Source organism: Scyliorhinus canicula, chromosome 11 (assembly GCF_902713615.1).
Source record: "Scyliorhinus canicula chromosome 11, sScyCan1.1, whole genome shotgun sequence".
Classification (NCBI taxonomy): domain Eukaryota; kingdom Metazoa; phylum Chordata; class Chondrichthyes; order Carcharhiniformes; family Scyliorhinidae; genus Scyliorhinus; species Scyliorhinus canicula.
This window is the reverse complement of record NC_052156.1, coordinates 21,951,542-21,977,761: the sequence shown is the minus strand read 5'-3', so window position 1 is coordinate 21,977,761 and position 26,220 is coordinate 21,951,542. Positions and strand designations below refer to the sequence as shown.

Sequence of the window (26,220 nt, the reverse complement as noted above, 5' to 3'; positions counted from 1 at the left end):
CTGGTTTTGACCTCCCTTGAAGACAATGAACAACCGAATCTGCACAGGGAGGTGCGTGACATAGCCACCTCCTCCACGAGTGGAAGGGAAGGGACAACTTGAAGCGCATAGTACTGGCCATCGAATCTGCCTGCCCGCCAAGTTGTGTGGAAGGACACACCTCATTTCTTTGCTTGGCATCTTAGGAGGCCATCAAATGGATAGAAAAACTAGCCATCCCCTTATAAGCTATGATCATACAGTACGTATGTATTGGGCAAGTTCACATAAGTGTTTTCTATTATAAATGCACATGCTAAAATCAATAACGTGCCAACAGTAGACAAAAATGCTACAACAGGAAACGTGGTTTTTGGAAGAACACGCAGATGCAAGATTAATATATCATAGATGTTGGCAACGGTGTCATGCTGCATAAAACTGACCATACGTTCTGGGAGCCAGTACAGCCATAAGATGAAGTTACGACATAATGTCTAGTCTCTGTTCCTCTAGTGCTAGAAACCCACTGACAGCCGAACAGCCATTTATAAACTGGTGTACTGAAAGTCTAAGGTTGGATTGGAATCAATTAGCAAACCATGTTTAACAGCTCTTGCTGCAATGAATCAGTCTTTTGTATTATTGTACTTGTGGAATTAAAGTCATGTTCAGCAAGCATCTTCCTTCCAGTATTTTAACATCGAAAGCTGGAGATTTACTGAAATATATTATAGCCCATCATGCAAAGAGCTGTCAAGTTGATATGATTTGAAAAGACCAATGCGACTTCAGCTGTTACAACCACAGGACATGAAACCTCAGACTGAGCGGTGGGCAGAAAGTGACTGCACTGACAGCTGTTTCACAAGTACAGATGGACAGGGGCTAACAGGACAGTCACTGTGAACACTGGTCAGCAAGGACGCTACTGTGAAACCCCCCTCCCCCTCCCCCCCAACCCGAATAAAACTACTGATCATCAGCAAAATCCTTCAACACAATTATTTTGTTATACACACCACTTCTCAATGTGACACAACACAAACGGCCTGTACAGTGGATCTACCATGATGCAGAAAGCATGATGCACTGGAATAGTCTATCATGTGTACTGTGTGAACACAGATGCCAGTCATGAACAAAGTCCGATCAACAGCTTCAAATGGAACAAAACACAAAAGGGTCAAATCAGTCTTTCGACTCCATGTTAAACTGGTTCATAAACAAATAAAATACCCTAATTACTCATGTTGGGCACCCTAATATTTTCTTGTTAGAGCAATGTGTAATACATTCCATTTAATCATTGCTATTTCCAGTCACGTCTCAAATAAATTACTCCACCTCGACCTCAAGATAATGAACTGACTTTACCGGTCGTGCTTTGACCCCAGGTACCATTGCTCTCCTAACTGTGTTAAATGGTAATGGCTTAAATGGACAAGGTTTTGGTCTCGATAGGAGATCAGAGGCGGGCAGGCATTTCCCAATGCCAATCGGCTTGCTGGCTCCATGCCTCAGTCCCAACTCCCTGTCATTTTCTGCAGGTGAGATCAGACATGGAACATCTACCTGCTATCAAGCAGTTCCCCACCTCCAATATCACGAGCATGGGAGATGCCCGGAGGCGGCCTCCCTGTGGCAGACATGGAGGCCTTCACCACCTCCCCACTGGCTTACCTGGCCACAGCAACAACTGTCCCATGGCAGGGTCGCCCAGCAACAGTGGTAAATATACCTGCAAGCAGAGACTGGAGCTCCTTCAGTGTTTGAAGGCTTCCTATTAGCCCTCCAGCTTTGAGATTCCCCCACACCCCACTCCCAACCAGCTAATTGGACAGCCTCCAGTCAATAATTGGCTAATGCAGCAAAAATCGATGTTGGGTTACTGCTCCTGATCCATTTGAGCTGGATATCAGGGCCTCAACCTAAAACTGAAAATCCTGCCCAATATCCTAAAATCATGACTATCAGACCAAGTTGTTTTATTATTTTTACCTGTATTTTTATTCTCACTAACATCCATTGCTATCAACTGCACTCCCCATTTTCTTTAAGCTATGGAGGGGTGGCTCGAGACTCAATTTCAATAAGCACAATCCATGTCATTTCTGAAGTAAATTGGCACATGTGGGATTTTCCAGCCCTTTGCGCCCGTGGGATCTTCTGGTCCTGAAGGCAACCCCCTGCAATGGGTACCTGGAGGGACGGGTGAGCCATGTGGAACACTGGAGACATTGCCTCCTCCGCTGCAAGAAAACCCACCACAGGGCTGGGATCCCGCCCAGCACGTTTCAGATTCAATGATAACAGCTTCTGAACTGTACTTCAATCCAGGCTTGCTAATGAACAGTGGCAATGGTCTTTGGAATAACCCTGCTGCATTTTTTCGTAATCACTTGGCCTTGCATTCCTGCACATTTATGGGATGTGGGCATCCCTGGCAAGGGCAGCATTTGTTGCCCATCTCCAAATACCCGTGAACCGAGCGGTTTGCTCGGCCATTTCTGAGGGCATTTGAGAGGCGACCATGTTGTTGTGGGTCTGGAATCATGTGGAGGCCAGACCGGGTAAGGTTGACAGATTTCCCTCCCGAACTGGCATTGGTGAACCAAATCAGTTTTTACAACAATTAATGATAGTTACCGTGGTCACCAATACTAGGATTAGCTTTATATTCCAGATTTTTCTCAACTGAATTTAAAATCATGGGATTTGAACACATGTCCCAGACCTTGGGCCTTTGGATTACTAGTCCAGTGACTTTACTACTAGCTCTCCCATAACTGGTCCAAAATGTAGACAAGTCGTAATGGAAAATAGTTTAGTAGAGTAGAGAAACATTGGACTGCAGAATAGACATTAATCTGTGTTTTATAACCCTGCTAGTTGGTAAGAATAAAAAGTAGAAAATACACAGGTGACCCATCAGAACAGAAAAGTCTGATTAACATTTCAGGTGTAAAGCCTTTGCAGACATAGCACTGACCTCTGAAGAAAGGTCTTCAGCAGAAGCATTAATCTGTTGTTTCCTCGCACAGATGCCGTGGGCCTGTGATGTATTGTCAGAATGTTCTGCTTTTATTTTAGGTGCCCAACATTTCAGCTTTTTCATTTCATTTCTATGGAATTTAAAATCTACCATAAACTCTGACATCAGGTTAATTTCATACCATCTTACTTCATGCCCAGAAATTCATTCCAATATGGGCAATTGGTTAGCGGTACTAGAAGGTGCTTAAAATACCATGAGTTCCAAGCAAATTAAAATAGGACAAGCCATGACTGTAACTGTAAAGCCAAAGGGTCCCTGTTTTTGGTGATTAAATAAAACAGGACAAATGTCGTTTATCCTAAAGTGTTGCCAGGCTAATTTCCAACAGTACAATATGTACACATTGTACTAATTTGCGTGGCCAGTGACAATGCTCAGAATGTTTCAGTTGCTTGGTATCTGCTTTCTGACCTCTGGCTGGCAAAGTTATAGATTATCTCTCAGGACGCATCGGTCGTTAAATGTGAGAAACTGCCTGGCATCTCAGCATATAGGCAAGATATAGGCAAAAGTTGAATTCAGCACTTCGCCAAAAAAAATCCCTGTTCAAATTCAGATTTCTTCTCTGCGGCACTGTCTCAATCTTTCACAAATACAGATTATGAATCATAACTCCTCTCATCCACCCCCCTTCATGTCCCGTCAAAAGATAGAGGTAAGGGTACCAGACGGAATGGAAAGAATAATTGCCTTTGCCACACTGGCCCATTAGGATAGTAACTCACACTGAAAGAACTCAGAGTATCCCCTATATTGAGTGAGTGACTAAGCTGTTTGCAATGATATTCCAGTGAGCAATGACAAACTTAAAGGTCACCCAAGCTCAAGCCTTTGCTTTTGTACCCAATATTAAGTCATTTGATCAGGACAAAAATAGAGTGTTTAAATGCAAATTTTAAAGTCAGGGGGAATCAGATGAAGCCCACATTACAATATCGATTCGAATTGTCCAAATTTCCGAAGTAAATATTTTACTCCTTATACGAGTTTTGCTAGAGAATACACCCATTCAAATTTCCCCATTACACTTACTAATGATAGCCCAAATCTCCATTTATGCCCCTCATGCCAGCACTACACACTGTCCAGTCCATTACTGAACTTTAACTTTGTTTTTCTGACTAGTTGAGGGACACAATTGGCCAATGGATGGTGTTAAATAGTCCAATGCATGTCATATATTCTGAAACTTCAGGGATCCCCTCAGCTCATTACTAATAGCTTATGGCAACAAAGTTTTAGAGTATGCATTGGAAGAGAATGTATCATTTTATCGGAACCTTAGATTTAAAGAAAACTATATTTCCAACATTTACTGTTTGCCGTTGATGGTTTATGAACTCCACAACGTTAGATTAAATAATGGCTTGGTAGTATGGAACTTATTGCTGAAACAAAAAGAGATGCGCTGTAAAAGCTTTTGGCCTTGCATCATCAGGACAGATGCAAAAAAAAACAAATTTCAAAGGGAACAATAATTCATACTGCATGAGAAAAGGAGTGCTGATTGGTTGATAAGTCAACTGATTGTTCAAAACATAGCTTATGGTGAATGCACCACAAAACTATTGTTCCCCTATGCTCAGTTACACTTGCTAGAAGCTACATATCTTCATATACAGGAACCTGTCCTCTGCAGGCAAAAGGAATATCTCTAAACATCGCACATTTTTGAATAAACAAAAGGATGGGGGGGGGGGGGGGCAACAATAGCTCCCTGGTGGCTCCATGTGCCTTTATCAATCAGAGCCCATTTGCCAACCAATCAGCATCCCTTTTCTCTTGCAGTATAAATTATTGCTCCCTTTGAAATTTGGCATTCTTGTGTCCCGCTGAGTGCAAGGCCAAAAGCTTTGCCAACATGTCTTTTTTTTTTCAGTAATACCACAGAATTGGTTCATTTAAGTTCAGAGAAGGGGCCTCGCTCAATAATTTTTTTAAAAAAAATTTAGAGGACCCAATTCATTTCTTTCAATTAAGGCTGAAATTTATCATGTTCAATCCACCTACTCTGCACATCTTTGGGTTGTGAGGGCGAAACTCACACAAACACAGGGAGAATGTGCAAATTCCACACGGACAGCGACCTAGAGCTGGGATCGAACCTGGGACCTCGGCGCCGTGAGACTGCAGTGCTATCACTGCGCCACCGTGCTGCCCTGGCCTCGCTCAATAATACGATTCGCCTTTCACTTATTTGCGCATTAGAGAGCTAGCACCCACCGATGTGTACAACTCTATTCTCAGGTTTAACTCATCTAAACAAAAATATTTTATATTTTCTGTTGAACGCTTGTTGGAGTCCTTATTCTGAGCCCTTGAGCACTAAGACAAAGCAGTAGTGTGACTGGCATATCATCGAGGCAGGCTGATATATGGTTGGCACCTTAGTTGAAGTGCAACTGAGTCATGCTGGCAGTATTACTGAGTGCCAACCTAGGCCAGCTTTGTGACCAGCAAGTTTCGAGAAACTCGTGGATTCATGGATTTCAGGACTCAAAAACAAATTAAAAACTGAGTCCGCCATTATCGACAGGACTTTCTCAGTTCTTAAGTGCCAATCCTTCTGCGGTGAGTGAGAAGCAAATTTTCCCAGTTAGTAACATTACACACCCAGGAGAAGGCATTGGGATTTGCCAGAGCTATACAGCTCCAAACATAAAGTGCATTGGGCCCTTTTACTCAATGTGTACTTGCAGTTGTATTGGAACTGGCAGATGATTACAGTGCCAATATGACAGCAGCCTATTCAACACCATCAGCTGAGTCACATCGTGGTAAGTGAGTTACCATCATAGAAGATACCAAATTCACTCACTTGCAACCAACCCAATCCAGCATATCACAAAGCAGAGGGGTTGACTGCTGTTTTTCATGAAAACGGCACTGCACCGACAGAAAACTATTTTGGAAGGAATATAAGTCAAAAGAGAAATTGAAGGAGGCCCTTCATATTACAGATGTTTGTTTCCCCAGAATTGATCCTATTAAATAGAAACAGAGTAGGAAATAGCAATCCTGCTTACACCACATTGCAAGTGCTTGCATGTACACATTGGAGGGGAAGTTAAGACTGATTTTTATCTGTATAATTCCATGACTTAGCCTTTCTTAGTATTTCAAACCTATACATGTGCAATTTCATCAACTGATTAGAATTAAAACCATGCTAAACAACGTTACAATATTCCCAAGTTAAGCATCATCTAGCTTTAGTAAAGGGTTAACTCACACTTGGAGTATAGTGTTCAATTCTGGTCGCCACACTACCAGAAGGATGTTGAGGCTTTAGAGAGAGTGCAGAAGAGATTTACCAGGATGTTGCCTGGTATGGAGGGCATTAGCTATGAGGAGAGGTTGAATAAATTTGGTTTGTTCTCAATGGAACGAAGAAGGTTGAGGGGCGACCTGATAGCAGTCTACAAAATTATGAGGGGCATAGACAGAGTGGATTGTCAGAGGCTTTTTCGCAGGGTAGAGGGGTCATTTACTAGGGGGCATAGGTTTAAGGTGCGAGGGGTAAGGTTTAGAGGAGATGTACGAGGTAAGTTTTTTTTACACAGAGGGTAGTGGGTGCCTGGAACTTGCTGCCGGAGGAGGTGGTGGAAGCAGGGACGATAGTGACATTTAAGGGGCATCTTGAAAAATACATGAATAGGATGGGAATAGAGGGATACGGACCCCGGAAGTGTAGAAGATTTTAGTTTAGACGGGCAGCATGGTCGGCGCAGGCTTGGAGGGCTGAAGGGCCTGTTCTTGTGCTGTACTTTTCTTTGTTCTTTGTTCATTTAGACAATTATCAAATAATTAAGAACAGAATGGAATAAATGTCACTGAAGTTAACATCTGATAAAGAGTATCTGCAGATGGTTAACCTCTATTTTATCATCTGTGTTACAAGGAGATGAAAATCTAGGGACTCTACAAAACCCAATCATCTTTTTCTAATACTTTATCCAACATTCAGCTACAAGAGTTTCAGCTAATCAGCATTCTTAAATGGTGTAACCTATTGAAGATCCATAAAAAAGAAAGTACAAAAGGCCCAATGAAAGCCACCACTCTCCCACTTCAACTGAAAAAAATCACTGAGTTAATCAAATGGTACTGGTTGGCAAGTTTGAATATTCCCCATAGCAGCACAATTTCAAACAACTGTTAAGGTGACTCCTGGATCTGTGGGAGCATTAGAAGCTGGACTTAAAACTATCCATTTATCATACAACATTGTAGCCCTCGCAGTGGAGGTTCATGGAGCATTTCAAGTAAGTACAAAGCAATGTTGATCCGATTACCCATTTGGGTTTAAAAACAGATAAGGTGTGATCACAGACACTCGAATGGATCATTTGTGATAGTCCACATTAATCAAGCTGCAAACCTAGATGGTGCAGGAATCCGGATGCCATGTGGATGGGGGTTGGTCCCGATTTAAGAGATAATTTGACTAAATTCATCATATTTATATACACATACACACGCAAAACAGTCTCGATATCAGGTCAAACCTGTGTGGCACTTTCGACGATACCTGGAACAATCTTCTTTAGATATTTTGAAAGTATCAGCAACATTAAAACAGCAATTATCAATAGATGACCTTTGCACAAGCAACCATCATATAAAGGAAGAGATTGCATGGGTCAAGCTCACTTGGATTTCAGTGTGTGAATTTATTGAGCCCTTTCTTACTTACTCATATTTTTCTGTTTGTTTTTATTTAAAAACGAAAATCTCAATTGGAAATTTAAAACATTTAAAATATTTTAGGTTCCTGTCCCAGCTTTTCAGCTGTCACAAAGATTTGACCTCAAACTTATTCTGTATTATCTCTCCGATTTGCAAGTAATCAAGTTTCCAGAATTGGAAGTTAAAAACACAAGCCCTGATTGAATTCTCACCACTCCTGAATGTCACTCGCACCATCAGCTCACCCAGCGGCACCCCCCCCCCCCCCCCCCCCCTTTCACCCAGAAGTAATAATCACATTACAGGCAGCAGTTCTCAAGTTCTACTGGTTCGACATTCCGGGGAACAGGAAAGTTTAAGAACATTCAGAAGGGCCCCGTGCACAAGACTCTCAGGTAATATGTGCTGAGAATGGAATGATTGTTACATTTAAAATCTGCCTCTGAGCCCAGGCCATGTCATCAATAACCAGCACGTTAGTGGTCTCCATCTGAACTTAGACCCGGTTGGAGTAGTGGCAACTGTGAGAATGGTTGGTCAGCAAGTTTTGGTCCGTTTGTACTGGCGAATGTGGCGAGGGAAGAGAGCATTCTTCACACGGTGAACCTTGGGAAAGAAACAGGTCATTGTTATTGTCAAATCGTGCCCGCCAACAGTAAATACCTTGTAAGTGATTAGAAATAAAACTGCACCATCGTGAAAAAAGAAAATGCACGATTTGAAAGGACAACCGTCAGATCACAAAAAACTGTCATACATACACCTCCATGAAACAAAGTGTTGGTCCATAAAGCCCAATATATATTGAACCCCTTAAAACCCCCAACTCCACTACCATGTGAATACAGTTGGTATAGAGCGTAGTAAAAGATGAAGCCTTTGTCCCTTAAAGAAACAGCGATGCAGTGGAAGGTGGGAACACAGGGTTTCACTATGTTTCCAGTGCCCATTGTCTCATTCGCACAGGTCAACTAATCTTTGGATGTCAGTCTGAATTAGGAGAAGGGACAGGCGGGATGCTTTGCCCACAGTCCTTCATCCCCTCACAAGGGGGAGCTGTGGAGACAGTTTCCCCGGCAGAGGTTGTCAAGTCAATTTTCCAAAGAGAAGTGTCGATAGTGGAATGTATGCTCACCCTCACCATTCAAAATGGGGCTGTCCCACAGGTTCAGCTTATTCTGGTGGTATCAGCACTGGTGACCAGCAGCTGGCATGATCCTGGCATAAGTGGATTTTCAGGAACATGTTTGGATTTCAGTGGGAAAGAACTGACCACTCAGACTCTAGGGTGCACCTTTGATCAATCCTGAGGTCATCGGAATTAAATCTAGAAGTGAGTTTTTCTTCTCTGGGAAGTCATTAATTGGTTCAGTCTGTCTTGTCCTGCTAATAGCAGAATAACTAATCCTGCCTGACTGGCCCCCTGTCAATACCTCCAGTTTCCCCAAACAGTGAAATCAACCAGGAGGCACTGCTCCCGTGATTTGAAATGGAGAGGTCAGATTTGCAGATTACAATGGGCTGGATTCTCCGTTTGAGAGACCAAGTCCCCACACCGGCGTGAAAGCGGTGGCGTTGACTTCTGGTGGCGGCTACGAAGGAGTAGGTCGCAAATTAGGTGGCTCCCGCTCGGGTCGGAACTTTGGACCTTTTTCCCCGATTTCTTGTCGGATCAGATTTGGAAAACTGATGTTGGATGCAACTGTAACGGGGAATCCTACATCAGTGCTTGGAGAGGCGGACCAGGAGTGCTCGCAAAGGAAGAAATAGGCGAGCGGAGAAGGCTGGGGCTGAGGCTGCAGCGAGGGAAAGCATGGCGGATGACCAGAGTCCTGGCTCGACGACCCAGCGGTCAATGGAGCGGCTGATGCAATTTATCCAGGAGGGCTTCGCCAAGCAGAAACGGGAATGCTTGGGCCCGATTAAGGAATTAATTGCGCAGCTGGAACTCAGACTGGGTGCTCAAGACCAGTCCAGAAAGTGGAGAAGGCACTGATTGAGCAGGAGGAACATCAAACAGCAGTGGAGGTGGCGATGTTGAGAGACCAACAGAAAAGGCTCCTGGAGAAGGTGGAGGACCTAGAAAATAGGTCCTGCCGGCAGAACCTGAGAATCGCGGGTCTCCCGGAGGGATCCGAAGGAACGGACGCAGGGGCATACTTAGCGGGTATGTTCGAGAAGTTACTGAGAGAGGGGACGTTCTCCCGACCCTTGGAGGTAGACAGGGCGCACAGAGTGCCAGCAAGGAAGCCGCGTGTAGGTGACCCCCCAAGAGCAATGGTGGTGAGACTCCACAGGTACCTGGGCATGGAGTGTATCCTACGGTGGGCCAGGCAGACACGGAGCTGTAAGTGGGAGGATATATGTCAGGATCTGAGTGCGAACATGGCCAGGAGAAGAGCGGGGCACAACCAGATAACTTTGACACTTTTCAAGAAGAAGGTTAAGTTCGGACTGCTGTATCCGGCCTGTCTTTGGGTCACTCACGAAGAGCAACATTTCTACTTAGAGTCGCCCGAGAAAGCAATGGACTTGGCTAGAAGGAAAGGGCTGGTAGCGGACTGATGTGTTTGGAATGAACTTTGCTGCAGCGTTCATGTTTGAAAAAGTTTTTGTTTTTGCATGTTATCTGTAATGCCTTCTGTATCGTCTTGGGGCCTGCGGATGAGCTGTGTGAGTTAAAGTTTGCATTTGCACTGATGGGGGAAGGAGGTGTGAATGTTAGATGTTGGATCTTCTTTTTGATTTTCTTTGTATTTCTTTTGGGCAATTGGGTTGGGATTGTTTTCATTTGCATATGTGTGTCCGAGCAGGGGAGGGGGGAGGGAACAATAGGCGGGAAAATGTTTGGTGCCATGGGCGGGGGCCACCAAGCTAGCTGGGCAGGCTAGCTCGGGGAAGCGCAGTGGGGGGGTGAGCAGATCTTATGCTTGTTGAAGGGGACTGTTTGTATAGTGCTTTTACTGGAGGGGGGAGGGGGGAAATGTTCTGCTGACCAGGGGATGAACTTTTGCTGTAGGACAATAGGGAGGTCGGTGATGGAGGCTTCCGGGGATGGGGGGGGAAAACGGGCATGTGAATGCATGGGGCGCAGGCTGGAGATTGGCCCAAGAAAGGTGATGGCTGATTGGCGGGGGGGGGGGGGGCAAGAAGCCCCCCAACCAGGCTGATCACATGGAACGCAAGAGGGCTATATGGACTGATTAAGAGGGCATGCGTGTTTGTGCATTTGAGGGGACTAAAGGCGGACGTGGCGATGTTGCAGGAGACGCACCTTAGAGTAACTGACCAGGTCAGATTAAGGAAGGGATGGGTCAGGCGGGTTTCCCTCTCGGGGCTGGACTCTAATATTAGAGGGGTCGTGATTCTGATCAACAAGTGGGTGTCATTTGAGGCGGGAAGAATAGTTGCGGATGTGGGGGACGGTACATCATGGTTAGTGGGAAGCTGGAAGGGCTGCCGTTGGTGCTCGTGAATGTGTACGCTCCAAATTGGGATGATGTGGAGTTCATAAGGAGGATGTTGGGGAAGATCCTGCACCTGGATTCGTATAAGCTGATCATGGGTGTGGGGGTGGGGGGGCAGCAGAGACTTCAACACAGTCATTAACCCAGGGCTAGACCGGTCTAGCTCAAGGATAGGTAGGGTGCCAGCAATGGCAAAGGAGCTAAAGGGGTTTATGGAGAAGATGGGGGGTGGACCCATGGAAATTTGGGCAGCCGAGAGTGAAGGAGTTTCCTTCTACTCGCATGTGCATAAAGCATACTCCCGGATTGATTTTTTAAATCCTGAACATTGTTTTACTGACGGGGCTGGTGGACACTGAATATTCAGCGATCATGATCTCAGATCATGCCCCGCGCTGGGTGGCCTACAGGTGAGCAAGGAGGGTGGCCAACGCCTGCACTGGAGACATGGATGTGGGACTTTTAGTGGATGAGGAGATATGTGGGCGGCTGAGTAAATGTATTTAAACTGTCTGGAAGTCAACGCCACGGGGGAAGGTTCGGCTGCAGTGGTCTGGGAGGCGCTGAAGGAGGTGGTAAGAGGGGAGTTGATCTCGATACGGGCCCACAGGGAGAAGGTAGACAGCAGAGACAGACCGACTGATAAAGGAAATACTACAGATCAACAGGAGTTATGTGGAGGCCCCAGAGGCAGGGCTTCTAAGGGAACGACGGATGCTACAGGCGGAGTTTGGCTTGTTAACTACAGGGAAGGCGGTGGAGCAGCTGAGGAAGGCGAAGGGGACGATTTATGAATATGGGGAAAAGGCCAGCAGAATGCTTGCGCAGCAGCTTAGAAAGACAGAGGCAGCCATGGAGATAGGGAAAGTCAGGGACAGGGATGGGAACCTGGTCGGAGATTCAGCAGGGGTTAATAAGGCTTTCAAGGAGTTTTACAGCTGGCTGTATGAGTCGGAACTCCTAGAAGGGCTGGAGGGGATGAGGCAACTTTTAAGGAGGCTGAGGTTCTCGAAGGTTGATGAAGAGTTGGTAGGACTGGAGGCCCCGATCAGGTTGGAAGAGATAGCAGAAGGGCTGAATGCCATGCAGTCGGGTAAAGCCCCGGGACTGGATGGGTACCCAGTGGAGTTTTACAACAAGTTCTCTGGGATGCTGGGGTCACTGCTGATGAGGACATTTAATGAGGCAAGGGAGCGAGGGGGGCTTCCCCCGACGATGTCACAGGCCACTATTTCATTGATCCTGAAGCAGGATAAGGACCCGGAGCTATGCGGTTCCTACAGACTGGTCGCCCTACTAAATGAAGACGTCAAACTGTTGGCTAAGATCTTGTCCTCAAGGATTGAAGACTGCGCTCCGGACGTGATTGGGGAGGACCAGACGGGATTTGTTAAGGGCAGGCAGTTGGTGGCCTAGGTAATAAGGCTGCTGAATGAAATTATGATGTGCCCAGAGGGTAGGGCCATGGAGGTAATGGTCGCAATGGACGCAGAGAAGGCATTTGATCGGGTAGAATGGGATTATCTGTGGGAGATACTGAGGCGGTTTGGATTTGGACGGGGCTTCATGTTCGGACGAACAGGCTGACATCGGGCTTTTTTAGGCTGCACCGGGTGATGAGGCAGGGACGCCCCCTCTCCCAGCTGTTGTTCGCTATGGCCATAGAGCCGCTTGCAATTGCGTAGAGAGCCTCAAGGGGCTGGAAGGGGCTGGTCCGGGCGTGGGATGGAACACAGAGTCTCGCTATACGCAGACGATCTGTTCTTATATGTGTCGGATCCACTGAAAGGGATGGAAGAAATCATGAGGATTCTGGGGGATTTTGGCTGGTTTTCGGGATATAAATTGAACATGGGGGAAAGTGAGATGTTCGCGATCCAGGCAAGGGGGCAGGAGAGACGATTGGGGGAGCTGCCTTTTGGAGTGGTAGGGGGAAGCTTTCGGTACCTAGGCATCCAGGTGGCACGGGAATGGGAACAACTGCACCAGCTAAATCTGGCCCGGCTAGTAGACCAAATGAAGGAGGATTTTCAAAGGTGGGATGTGTTCCCGCTGTCACTGGCTGGGAGGGTACAGGCAGTAAAAATGGCGGTCCTCCCGAGATTCCTGTTTGTGTTTCAGTGTCTCCCCATCTTTATTCAACGGTCCTTTTTTAAACGGGTCAACAAGGTGATCTCTGGCTTTGTATGGGCGGGTAAGACTCCACAAGTTAAAATGGGGTTGCTGGAGCACAGCCAGGGGGAGGGCCGGCTGCGCTGCCAAACTTTAGTAATTATTACTGGGCGGCGAATAGAGCCATGATTAGGAAGTGGGTGGTTGGGGGTGGTTGGGGGCGGGGGGGGGGGGGGGGGGGGGGGGGGGGGGGGGATGTAGGAGTGAGTAGAGGCGGCATCATGTAAGGGCACTAGTTTTGGGGTGTTGGTAATGGTGCCTATGCCGTTCCCCCCCGGCATGGTACTCCACCAGCTCCGTGCTGGCTGGCTGTGGCCCTGAGAGTCTGGGGGCAATGGAGGAGACACGTGGGAGCAGAGGGAGCATCGGTCTGGTCTCCAATCTGCAATAATCACCAGTTTGCCCCGGAGAGGCTAGATGGCGGGTTCCGGAGATGGCAGAGAGCAGGAATCGAGAGGATAGGAGATATGTTTAATGGGGGGAGCTTGGGGGGAGCTTTCCCAGCCTGAGGGAGTTGGAGGAGAAATTTGAATTGGCAGGAGGGAACGGGTTTAGGTACCTACAGGTGCGGGACTTCCTACGCAGGCAGGTCTCAACCTCCCCATTCCTACCACCAAGGGGGATACAGGACAGGGTAGTTTCCAGAGTGTGGGTGGGAGAATGGAAGGTTTTGGACATTTATAAGGAGCTTATGGGGTCAGAGGAAACACAGACCGAAGAGCTGAAACACAAATGGGAAGAGGAGTTAGGAGGAGAGATAGAGAATGGTCTCAGAGCCGACACGTTGAGCAGAGTCAACGAATCCACATCAAGAGCCAGGCTCAGTTTGATACGGTTCAAGGTCGTTCACCGGGCACACATGACAGTGGCCCGGATGAGCAGGCTCTTTGGTGTGCGGGAGGGCCAGCAAACCATGTTCACATGTTCTGGACATGTCCGAAACTTAGGGGATTCTGGCAGGGGTTTGCGGATGTCATGTCCAATGTGTTGAAAACAAGGGTCGCGTCGAGTCCGGAGATGGCGATTTTTGGAGTGTCAGAAGACCCGGGAATCCAGGAGGAGAAAGAGGCAGACGTTCTGGCCTTTGCCTCTCTGGTAGCCCGGAGACGGATACTATTAGCATGGAGGGACTCAAAGCCCCTGAAGTCAGAGACCTGGCTATCTGACATGGCTAGCTTTCTCTGTCTGGAGAAAATCAAGTTCGCCTTGAGAGGATCATTGTTAGGGTTCGCCCGGAGGTGGCAGCCCTTCATCGACTTCTTTAGAGAAAATTAACCATCAGCAGGAAGGGGTGGGGGTTGGGGTTTAGTTTAGTTTAGAGCAGGGTGTTAGAAAAGGTGGGACCTGTGAGGGAGGAAGATGGCATATGCACTACGTTTATAATTGTATGTACACTGTTTCTTCTGTTACTGTTATAAAAAGGTCCGTGGCCGTCCATGTGCACGGCAGCGGCCTGCAGCAACTGCGCCGTGCTTCATGGCAGACGCAGCCCGCGGACCAGGACCGCAAAAATAGTCCCTTCCTTCGGCCGCTCGTGAACCCCGGACCATCCCACCACAGTGCCCCCAACCCCGAATGAGGTCTCCCTGTCCGCGGATCGGCCCTCCCCCAGCGGTGGACTGAGTCCGCAGCCGCCACGCTGAGTTCTCAACAGGTGAGACCACACGTGTCCCACGCCGTGGGGAACTCGCCCGGCTGGGGACGGAGAATCGCGGGGCTGGCCTCAGGCTATGGCTGAGGTTGTGGGTACAGTGTACTGTGTACTTATAGAGTGCGCTGCTTTTCGGGGGTGGAGCAAAGTGGCACCGCCCCTGATTTTGCCACCATCGGGAGATGGATAATGGAGGTGAATGAATTTACTATAGGCTGCACACTGAAAACACCTATCCCCCAAACCTGGTCAAGTTGGAGAGGTGAATTTGCAGCACGGTTCACGTCCAGTAACACAGCTTCACAAATCCTTACCATTTTTTGAGTCTCCCCCTGGTACCAGCAGTGTTCCATGGCATGGACTGGTCGGTGTGTTCTGCACTGACCCTTCCTGACTGGTGCCCAGTTGCAGTTTCCTCATGTGCCGTATAACAGCTGTGGCATTAAAAGCTTGCTGTTGGAAGACAAATGGAAATATCACGAGTGTTAAAACTGGTGTTGGAGATTCGGGGATGAGTGGGGAGAAATGGAGAGGAGAGATGGAGAGGAAGGCACAAACACACAGAAAAAACAAACTATAGGAGGGTGAGGAAGAATATATGCATGCTTATGAATGAGAAGATGAATGCACAAAGATACAATGCTGCCCTCACTTTGGTAATGTTTTATCATCTGCAGCACTGTCACAAAGATGGAATCAATGGGCCAAAGAGTTTCCTGTGCCATAATAACTCACTGATAAGGGAGCTTCCTTTCATTAATACTCCTGCAATAAAATGAAGACACTGAGACACTGAGTCAACAACTTCATTCCCTGTAGAGTCATAGGGTCATAGCATTTTCCAGCACAAAAAGAAAGGGTCCTTCAACCCAACGTGCCTGTGCCAGCCATCAAGCACTTGGTCCATAGTCTTGTATGAAACGGCATTCCAAGTGCTCATCTAACTGCTTCTTAAACGTTGAGGCTTCCCGCCTCTACCATCCTTTCAGGCAGTGAGTTCCAGACTCCCACCACCCCCTGGGTGAAAAAGATTTTCCTCTAATCCCCTCTAAATTTCCTGTCCCTTACCTTATAACTATGTCCCTCATAATCTTGTACACCTCATGGCAGAAAGGCTCTAGCCAAGGCAACATCCTGATCAATCTCCTCTGCACCCCAGGCAACATCCTGGTGAATCTCCTCTGCACCCCAGGCAACATCCTGGTGAATCTCCTCTGCACCCCAGGCAACATCCTGGTGAATCTCCTCTGCACCCCAGGCAACATCCTGGTGAATCTCCTCTTGACCCCGGGCAACATCCTAGTGAATCTCCTCTTGACCCCGGGAAACATCCTGGTGAATCTCCTCTTGACCCCGGGGAACATACTAGTGAATTTCCTCTGCACCCTTTCTTGTGCAATCTCATCACCTTCCTGGAAATTTCACTATCCTGATCAGATTTTAAAATGTCGTCCTGCTATTGGATAGTCACTGATGAAACAAAGGGTGGAATTTACCGGTTGTTCACACCGGCGGGATATTCCGGTCCTGCCGACGGTGCACGGGTTTCCCGGCGGCGAGGGGTGCAGTCAACGGGAAATCCCAGTGACAACGGCAATACCAGAAAATCCCACTGGAGGGCCGGCTCCACCAAAAGAAAACACACAGCGGGTTGGTGCTAAAACCTATTCTGTTGTACACATCTGCACAATGAATGTCATGGCATTGTGCAGTGGAGATTCTGGAGAATAAAGGTTTGTTTTAGAGCTAGTGGATTGAAATGGCAAAAATGAGAGAGAATAAAAGACATTTCATTTAAATTGTTTGATTCTAATCAATGGCCTGGACATATCAGATATACTGCTTAGCAGATATTCCAAGGCAACTGTAAACCAGTGTTCGCCCAAAATGATTAGCAGCACGACCCCTGAGCTTAAAGAATCAAATCTGTATGAGATACATGTAGAATAAAATACTGCACAAATATGAAACACGCCAGGTACCTACCTTCCATTTACTCTTTGCAAAGTTTTTTTTAATTTGGGCACTGACAGACTCGTGAATGTTCTTATCTAATGCTGTATCACCGGCAATCCTGCAGGGTAACAGAACCGTTCAGTGTAAGCGAACAAACAAATGCAAACTGATAGCATATTTAATAAAGGAATACAATTGTTAAATTACTAAAGGCGGATTTTCCCGAAAGGGAACAAAAAGTGTACGCAGTGCCGAGAAACACAACTATTCAACGGGACCGAAACGGGAAACGCGGGGCCGAGACCGCACATAGCCCCGTTTTGTACAACGCCGGAACTCCCCATTGTAGCCAGAGATCGGGACGCCAATCTCCAATGCCCTCAAAACAATCCCTGACTTCCCCCCTGCCCGAACACAATATGGCAGGGTGACGGTAATATGGGAGTTACCCCGCACTCATCCCCCCCAACACCCACGTCAGGCAAACCCAGCCCAACTGCGCACGCGCAGAAAATGCCAGCTTGGCAGTGCCAACCTGGAAGTGCCCATGACAGCGGAAAGTGTCACCTGGGCACCTTGGTAGTGCCAGGCTGGCACCCAGATGGCACTGCCAAGGTTCCAGGTTGACACTTCCAGGCTGGCACTGCCAGGGCATCCAGGTGGCACCAACAGTGCCAGGACACCATCCTGCCCAAAGGGCATGCAGCTTGGAGCCTTCGATCTCCCGGGAGACCCCCATGAGTGCCGTTCCATCTGGCCCCACTTGTGGGGTCCAGTACCAAATGCCTCTCGCCCGAGGTCTTTGAGGTGAAGGGGTTGAATCCCAAAGCCTCAGCTATCTCAGGAATCTGCACATTAGAGTGAGGCTAACTGCCTCTCTCTAATATGCAGATCTGCTAAAAAGTGATCCCGCCCATCGTGGCCTAAGTACAATTGTTAAATTACTAAGTAAGTGCAATTAGTTTATCTCAAGTCACCATTCATAGATTTGAACTGTACGGTCTATTCTCTCCTTTTCAGCTCCAGATTCATACGATGATAATTTATGTAATATAAGAGATCATACACCCATGGACGAACAGTCAACTGCTTGACTGTAGGGTTTCTGGGCCCAACAATGGAGTACAAGAATACGAGGTAAGAATGAATGTGAAATACGGTCCATCTCGGCCACTGTCATTTGGGCCCATGTGCAGGACTTGGTTAGTCTATATTTTTAGATTCCCTTTTGCTATAACAAACTCCTTTCAACAATGAATCAGCAACCATCCCAACTCTCCCCTGCTCCATATCTTTTCTTTGTGTTGAACTCTAGTTACAAATCTATTGTTATGGGCCAGGGTTTAGAGAACCCCAAAGTGTATCATGGAGTTCACCTGACCCACAACTTTTAATAGATTGTGGTATGGGGAGCACCCGGCCCACTCTACAGGTGTGGTACAGCAGAAATGGAAAAGTATTTTTTAAAAGCAAAACAATGTATATTCTATGAACTCGAGTTAACCTTTTAGAAACATACAGTGCACATCTTAGCAACCATCGATTCAAATACAACCCCCAAAGACGACAACACTAAGTAATCCCTTAAGCTTCCCAAACAACATCCAGAAGACAGAAGAAACAATAGGTTTACATTCACTGCTGAGAACATTTATAATTCTGAATTCACCAAATGATCAAGAGATAGTCTTTTGATGTGAGAGAGAAGAACAGTACACCTGCTTGGTCTGGCTTTAGCTCCAACACTGAAAACAAAACTAAAACACACCCTGCGGCAAACAGCCTAAAACAAATGTAAAAAGCTGACAGACAGCCCAGCTCCACCCACTCTCTGACATCACTGCAATAGTAAACACCCATTTCTTTTTTTTTTAAATAATTTTTATTGGAATTTTTTACAGAAAATATAACAACAAACAATGAAAAGCAACAATAAGACACCATAATAACTGTAACACCCCGAAGACCGTATCAATGCATGTATCACACCCCCCCCCACCCCCCCCAAACCCAGTAAACAACAAGAGAACTTAAAAATAAATTAAAATTAAATAAGCAAGTCAGCGTCCCCCCCCCTTTCCCCCGTCCCCCCCTTCCCTTTCCCCCTCCCCCCCCTTCCCCCCCCCTTTCCTCCCCTCCCCCCCTTTCCTCCACTCCCCCCCCCCCGGGTTGCTGCTGCTGCTGACCCAGTACCCTATCGTTGAGCCAGAAAGTCGAGGAAAGGTTGCCACCGCCTAAAGAACCCTTGTACCGATCCTCTCAGGGCGAATTTGACCTTCTCTAGCTTAATAAAACCCACCATGTCATTGATCCAGGTCTCCACGCTTGGGGGCCTCGCATCCTTCCATTGTAGCAAGATCCTCCGCCGGGCTATTAGGGACGCAAAGGCCAAAACACCGGCCTCTTTCGCCTCCTGCACTCCCGGCTCCACCCCAACCCCAAAAATCGCGAGTCCCCATCCTGGCTTGACCCTGGATCCCACCACCCTCGACACCGTCCTCGCCACCCCCTTCCAGAACTCCTCCAGTGCCGGGCATGCCCAGAACATATGGGCATGGTTCGCTGAACTCTCCGAACACCTGACACACCTGTCTTCGCCCCCAAAGAACTTACTCATCCTAGACCCGGACATGTGGGCCCGGTGCAGCACCTTGAATTGGATGAGGCTAAGCTGCGCACATGAGGAGGAATAGTTAACCCTCTCCAGGGCATCAGCCCATGTCCCATCTTCGATCTGTTCCCCCAGTTCCCCCTCCCACTTAGCTTTCAGCTCCTCTACTGACGCCTCCTCCACCTCCTGCATTACCTTGTAGATATCAGATATATTCCCCTCCCCGACCCAGACCCCCGAAAGCACCCTGTCACTCACCCCCCTCGCGGGAAGCGAAGGGAATCCCTCCACCTGCCGCCTAGCAAACACCTTTACCTGCAGATACCTGAACATGTTCCCCGGGGGAGCCCAAATTACTCCTCCAACCCCCCCAGGCTCGCAAACCTCCCATCAATAAACAGGTCCCTCAGCTGTCTGATGCCCGCTCTGTGCCAACCCTGGAAACCCCCATCAATGTTCCCCGCGACGAACTGATGGTTCCCCCTTAACGGAGCCTCCATTGAGCCCCCCCACTTCCCCCCTATGTCGCCTCCACTGCCCTCAAATCTTGAGGGTAGCCGCCACCACCGGACTCGTGGTATATCTCGTAGGAGGCCACAGCGTCGTTACCAGGGCCCCAGGCTTGTATCTCCACAGGACGCCCTCTCCATCCATTTCCATGCTGCCCCCTCCCCCTCCATCACCCACTTGCGCACCATCGACACATTGGCCGCCCAATAATACCCCGAGAGATTGGGTAGCGCCAGCCCCCCACCATCTCTACCCCCGCTCCAAGAAGACCCTCTTCACCCTCGGGGTCCCATGCACCCAAACAAAGCTCATGATGCTGCTAGTCACCCTCCTAAAAAAGGCCCTAGGGATAAGATGGGCAAACACTGAAAGAGGAACAAGAACCTCGGGAGAACCGTCATTTTGACGGACTGCACTCTGCCCGCCAGCGATAGCGGCACCATGTCCCACCTTTTGAATTCCTCCTCCATTTGCTCCACAAGCCTGGTAAAATTAAGCTTATGGAGAGTCCCCCAACTCCTGGCCACCTGCACCCCCAGGTAGCTGAAACTCTTCACTGCCCTCTTAAACGGGAGCCTCCCAATTCCCTCCTCCTGATCACCCGGGTGTACTACAAATACCTTGCTCTTGCCTAGATTTAATTTATAGCCCAAGAAGCTCCCAAACTCAGCCAACAGCTCCATCACCCCCGGCATTCCCCCCTCTGGGTCCGCCACATACAACAGCAGGTCGTCCGCATACAGCGATACCCTATGTTCTTCCCCACCCCGCACCAGGTCCCTCCACCTCCCCGACTCCCTCAGCGCCAAAGCCAGAGGTTCTATCGCCAGTGCAAAAAGCAAGGGGGACAGGGGGCACCCCTGCCTGGTCCCACGGTAGAGCCTGAAGTACTCTGATCTCCTTCCATTGGTAACTACACTCGCCATCGGGGCCTATAAACACCCATTTCTTAACGGTACTCTCACTATAGATATTTATATACACACCCATTTATAAACACCCATTTCACAAAGGTACTCTCACTATAGATATTTATATGCACACCCATTTATAAACACCCATTTCTTAAAGGTACTCTCACATGACACTATCAATAGCAGAAAGAATGAAGACAATTCAGGTCAAATCTCACCAGGGATGCTGCAATGCTTGGTCACAGGTGTAGCGTTTGTTTGGATCCTTTTCCATCAGATGTTGAATAAAATCTTTGGCTGGATTGAAAACAAATAAAACCTCAATGAAAGCATTCAGAGATTTTCATCATCTACAACCCAGCTAAACATGCAAGTAAGCTCAGAGTTTGATAGGGGCTTTGGTGGTCCACAGATTGGCCTCAGATTACGGTAGAGCTGGGAAGTACAGAATCCGTACAGGCAATGGCAGAGCAAAGTCATGCCACAGAACAAGTGCATCACACGGCTTTTCCGCAACAACCCAATGCTTATGACTTCTAGGCAACCCAGAACAAGTGGTCATAGTTTTAGGATAGGCATGTGCATTAGGGGGAATGTAGCTGCACTGAGAGATGGCTCAGAGACTGAGACCAGGTAAATGGAAGGCTTTCCAGCTGACTGCCTGGGAGAATTGGTTTTCTTTTGGGAAGATTGCCCTCCCCTTCAAGGTAGACAGAGACAGAAGAGGAATGATACTGAGGTTTGCTGATAGGGGGCAGAGTAAGCCGTGAGGAAACTTTCCTGACAGATAGGAGGAGACAGAGAAGTGGGAGAGAGAGAGAAAGAGACAGAAAGATAGTACAACCGAGGAATAAAACTCAAGAGGGCTAGTCTTGAAGCTACTTTGATTTTTAATGGTGGGAGTGTAGGAAACAAAGGCTGTAACAAGGCAGCAACAGGGATTCAAGGTTTTATGCAGTGGGGCGGGAAATATAAAAACAAAGGCAGTGATCTGGAATTTGTTTTTGAGATTGCTGAGGCCTCAGTTGGAAGACTGCAAGCAGTCTTGCCACTCCACTCCAAGGAGGATATTAAAGGTGGAAAAAGATAGTGAAGGATGCACCGGAACGATACCGGGAATGAGACGTTACTATGCAAAGAATCTCAAGAAATTGGGACGTAATCCCACTGGAATGAAGGTGGTCAAAATTACACTTTCGGCTGTTTTTCGACATTGCCATGGTTCCAGCCAGCTGCAGGCTGTTTTTGTTGATCTAACAAAGAGTTGGAAAATCCCAAAAAGTATTGCGAGGACAAACAATAAATTGTTTCTATCTGCTGCTGAAATCAGTAAGACGGGAGCATGACCTCAGACTTTTCTCCAGGATAATAAAGCAGAACGTTGGAAGGAAATTGAAAAATATAATCCTGCAACACAAGTTGCGACTGAGCTGCAAACTACACAATCATTTAGAATGGAATTTGTTAAGTATTTCAAAAGGAGGATTGTTCCTTTAAATTCTTTCATGGGATGCGGGTGTCCATGAGCCCATCCCTAATTGCCCCTGAACTGAGTGGCTTGCCAGGATTTCAGAGGGGCAGTTAAGAGTTAACCACATTGCTATGGGTCTGGAATCACATGTAGGCCAGAACAGGCAAGGCCGGCAGATTTCCTTCCCTGAAGGACATTAGTGAACCAGATGGGTTTTTAACAATTATCAATGATAGGTTCATGGTCACCATTACGAAGACTAGCTTTATATTCCAGATTTTTTATTGACTGAATTTAAATAATAGAGGACTGGAGCCAGGTTCCTGCAGAACGGTTTGCAAACTGCTTTACTGCCCTGCATGTATCCTCAATCTGAGAGTCTCACAGCGAATGGGACCACCTGGATATGTCAGTATAATCTAGTGACTAGGGTGTACCTGACTCTGAAATATCATCCCAGTATGGAGAATCAAATTCATATTCAGCCTTTAGAATCTGCTCAAATAGCTTCGCATCATTCTCATCGTAAAACGGAGGGTAACCACACAGCCTGCAGAAGACAGAGAGGGGATAAAGACAACGTCAAATGAGAAACTTTCAGGATGCCCACACAGTTATTAGGAACGGAACACCGATAATATGTTTGGGAAAGAGATTCCCTGGGGTGAAGCTGTCTCCCCAATCCACCTTCTCGTTATCTGAGAGTTTTGAACAGTAATCATTTTAAATTTAATAATTTCACATTTAATCATTGTAAATTTAACATGGCAATTTTGATGAATCTTCCCACTCATCATGGCTAAAGGTGTCAAGACGAATGGAGTATCAACTCCTTGGGCGGGATTTACCGGCGGTTCACACCGGCGGGAAATTCCAGTCCCACGCCGGCGCATGGGCTTCCCGGTGACGAGGGGTGCAGTCAACGGGAAATCTCGTTGGCAACGGTGGGACCATTGGTGGGCCGCCTCCGCCGCCAAAAAACACGGTCGGTAAATCCCCCCCCCCCCCCCCCCCCCATTTTCAGGAGTCAAGTCAGCTGCAGAGGTTAAATATTGTATTTCTCATCTATGCGAAACTCAGTCTCCAAAGAACATCAGATTCTCACACCGGGCAGACCATCTTGTAACTTCTCTTTGCGAGATTAATCATTGAAAGCCGAATTGAGTACAGTTTATGGGACCACAGAACTGCTGAACCAACTTGGTAATTGTGGTGATTACCATACATGCTGTATAAATGTACAAAGTTGTTTATCAGTACATGCAATGTACCTCCTGCCAGTGGGTGGCGCCAGGCATGAATCATGTGACTGACGTGATTCGGCCATTGGTAGTAGGACGGATAGTCGCACTTAGAGTAGCTCCGTGTGTCTTCATCATCGAGGGAACCACAGATAACAACAGTAATTGTCCCTGATCCATTCCTCAAATCACCCCCAACACCCTCTTCCCTTCCCACAATTCCTTTCCATGCAAGCAGAGGAGGTGCAATACTAGCCCTTTTACCTCGATTCTTCACGCCATCCAAGGCCCCAAGCACTCCTTTCAAATGAAGTGATGACTTACTTGTACTGCTTTCAATCTAATCTACTGTATCCCCTGCTCACAATACGGTCTGTTCTACACCGGGAAAACCAAATACAGATTGGGTGAATACGCATATTCAGTCCATAAGTGTGACCCTCCCATGGCCAGCCACTTTATTTCTCCACCTTGCTCTCACCCTGACCTCTCTGTCCTCGGCCGCCTGCAATGTTCCAACGAAGATCAACGCAAGTTCAAAGACCAGCACCTCATCTTTTGGTTAGTCTCTTCTGGACCCAACATTGAGTTCAACAATTTCAGACCTTCAATCTCTTCCCCCATTTTGTTTCCTTTTCTTTGCATGGTTTGGTCTTACTCTCGTTTATTTTTTTCTCGCTTTTGCTTTCGGGTGGCAGCTACTCACCATTCCGGCATTCGCACCTTCTCTGGACACATCTTTTGTTTCTTTATTTGTCCCATTATCACTCCTTTTAGCCCTGCACTACCAACTCTTTTTGTAATTAAGTTATTGACCTGAAACGTTAACTCTTTTCCTCTCTCCATAGATTCTGCCAGGCCTGCTGTGGCATTTTGCAGCATCTGCAGTATTTCTCCTTCCTCATTTCCCCAGGACCTTCCAGCCAGCAAAGACGAGGCATTCATCCCAAATCCCATTAATTTGGTTTGAATGTGAATCTAGGTTAAAGCCATTCAAAGATGATTCAAATCCAGTGCTGGATTAGTTTATCTCCAGTTGCCGTTAGCAGATTTGTCTTGTATGGTCCATTCACTGTTTTTCAAGATCAGATGCATATGAAGATAACTTACAAAATGTAAGAGATGACACCTATGGACCAGCAGTCAACTGCTTTACTGTAGGGTTTCTGGGCCAGAACTTCCGGAGCTGTGAGAGGAATCAAAAGATGATGGGTTAGCAGAATGGATAGCAAGTCATCCCTCCGACAGAACATAGGCATCACTGACCCCTGGTGACAATACGTCAAATCTAGGCCCATTTCTTATATGAGCAACTCACCCATTTCCACTGTCCTTGTATGTTTGTCCTTCACTAACAGTCAATTTGAGGGGCTGGTTTAGCTCACTGGGCTAAATCGCTGGCTTTTAAAGCAGACCAAGCAGGCCAGCAGCACGGTTCGATTCCAGTACCAGCCTCCCCGGACAGGCGCCGGAATGTGGTGACTAGGGGCTTTTCACAGTAACTTCATTGAAGCCTACTCGTGACAATAAGCGATTTTCATTTTCATTTCATTTCATTACTCCTTAATGTAAATTCCTATGGATATTATGCATCAGAAATGTGTTGATCTACCCAAAGTCACCTTGGTCTAGTTCTCGTTGCCTCACACCAATACTGAGCTACTGAGCCACACAATTTACCAGAAAGTGAAGCGAAGAGATAAAGGGCTGGATTCTTCCGCCCCTCCCGCCACAGGATTGCCACGGGCGGGTTGCGAACCATGTAAAGGTCCATTGGCCTCAGAAGGAAATTTCTGGTCACCAGGCGGGCACGGCCGGAGAATCCTGCCCTTTGAAAAGTGGCAAAAAAACCTGGGATCTATCTTCATGTAATTCTTCCCTGAACGCTAAAGACAAGCAAAAAAGGGTCAGGAAACGGCAGTAACTGAGAGTGGATAACCTAGTCCCTTCTTAAATATTGGAGACAAATTCCCTGTCCCCAAATACCTGCACAATAATCTCTGGTGAAATCCTTTATAAGTAGTTTTCTTCCATTTGGGTCCTTCTGTGAATTGCAAATAAAATTATCTTCTGATTTATTTCGGAATGTTTCCAAGCTGAAGAAATTGCTGGGGGCTGAAGTAACTTGTCCTCGTCCCACACGCAGCCTTCTCTCTACCGCCCACATAGGGTTCCCTTGTTCTCACATTCTCACATTCCTACCAGATGCTAATCCACCTGAGCACACCAATCCTGTCCATCCATATCATCTAGTTAAAGCTTTCATTCTGATAAACGAGACCTGAAAACCAATTCCACCAACACTTGGCCCACATTAAATGCCCGTCCCTAACTGTCCTCCATTTCAGAGGGCAGTTGAGAGTCAATCACATTGCTGTGAATCTGGAATCATATATATTGCCGAAGGCCAGAGCTTGAGGAGAGAACCTTTGAACCAGTCAATAAATATTTATTCACCCTGTTCAGTCCTGGTGCTCCTAAATTCCAACCAGGCACTTCTT

General features: G+C 47.2%; 1 protein-coding gene across 1 annotated transcript in view; it reads right to left on the bottom strand.

The window, feature by feature from the left end:
* Positions 1-6,810: 6,810 nt before the first annotated feature.
* LOC119973906 (calcium/calmodulin-dependent protein kinase type 1-like) overlaps positions 6,811-26,220 on the bottom strand; it is a 247,640-nt gene continuing 228,230 nt past the window's right edge. The window contains exons 7-12 of the mRNA XM_038812513.1: positions 24,830-24,905; positions 22,916-23,028; positions 21,226-21,304; positions 17,003-17,090; positions 15,331-15,469; positions 6,811-8,332 (exon numbers count right to left, since the gene is read on the bottom strand). Of these exons, the coding sequence (XP_038668441.1) occupies positions 8,223-8,332; positions 15,331-15,469; positions 17,003-17,090; positions 21,226-21,304; positions 22,916-23,028; positions 24,830-24,905 (605 nt within the window). The 3' untranslated portion in view covers positions 6,811-8,222. The remainder of the gene's footprint in view (positions 8,333-15,330; positions 15,470-17,002; positions 17,091-21,225; positions 21,305-22,915; positions 23,029-24,829; positions 24,906-26,220) is intronic.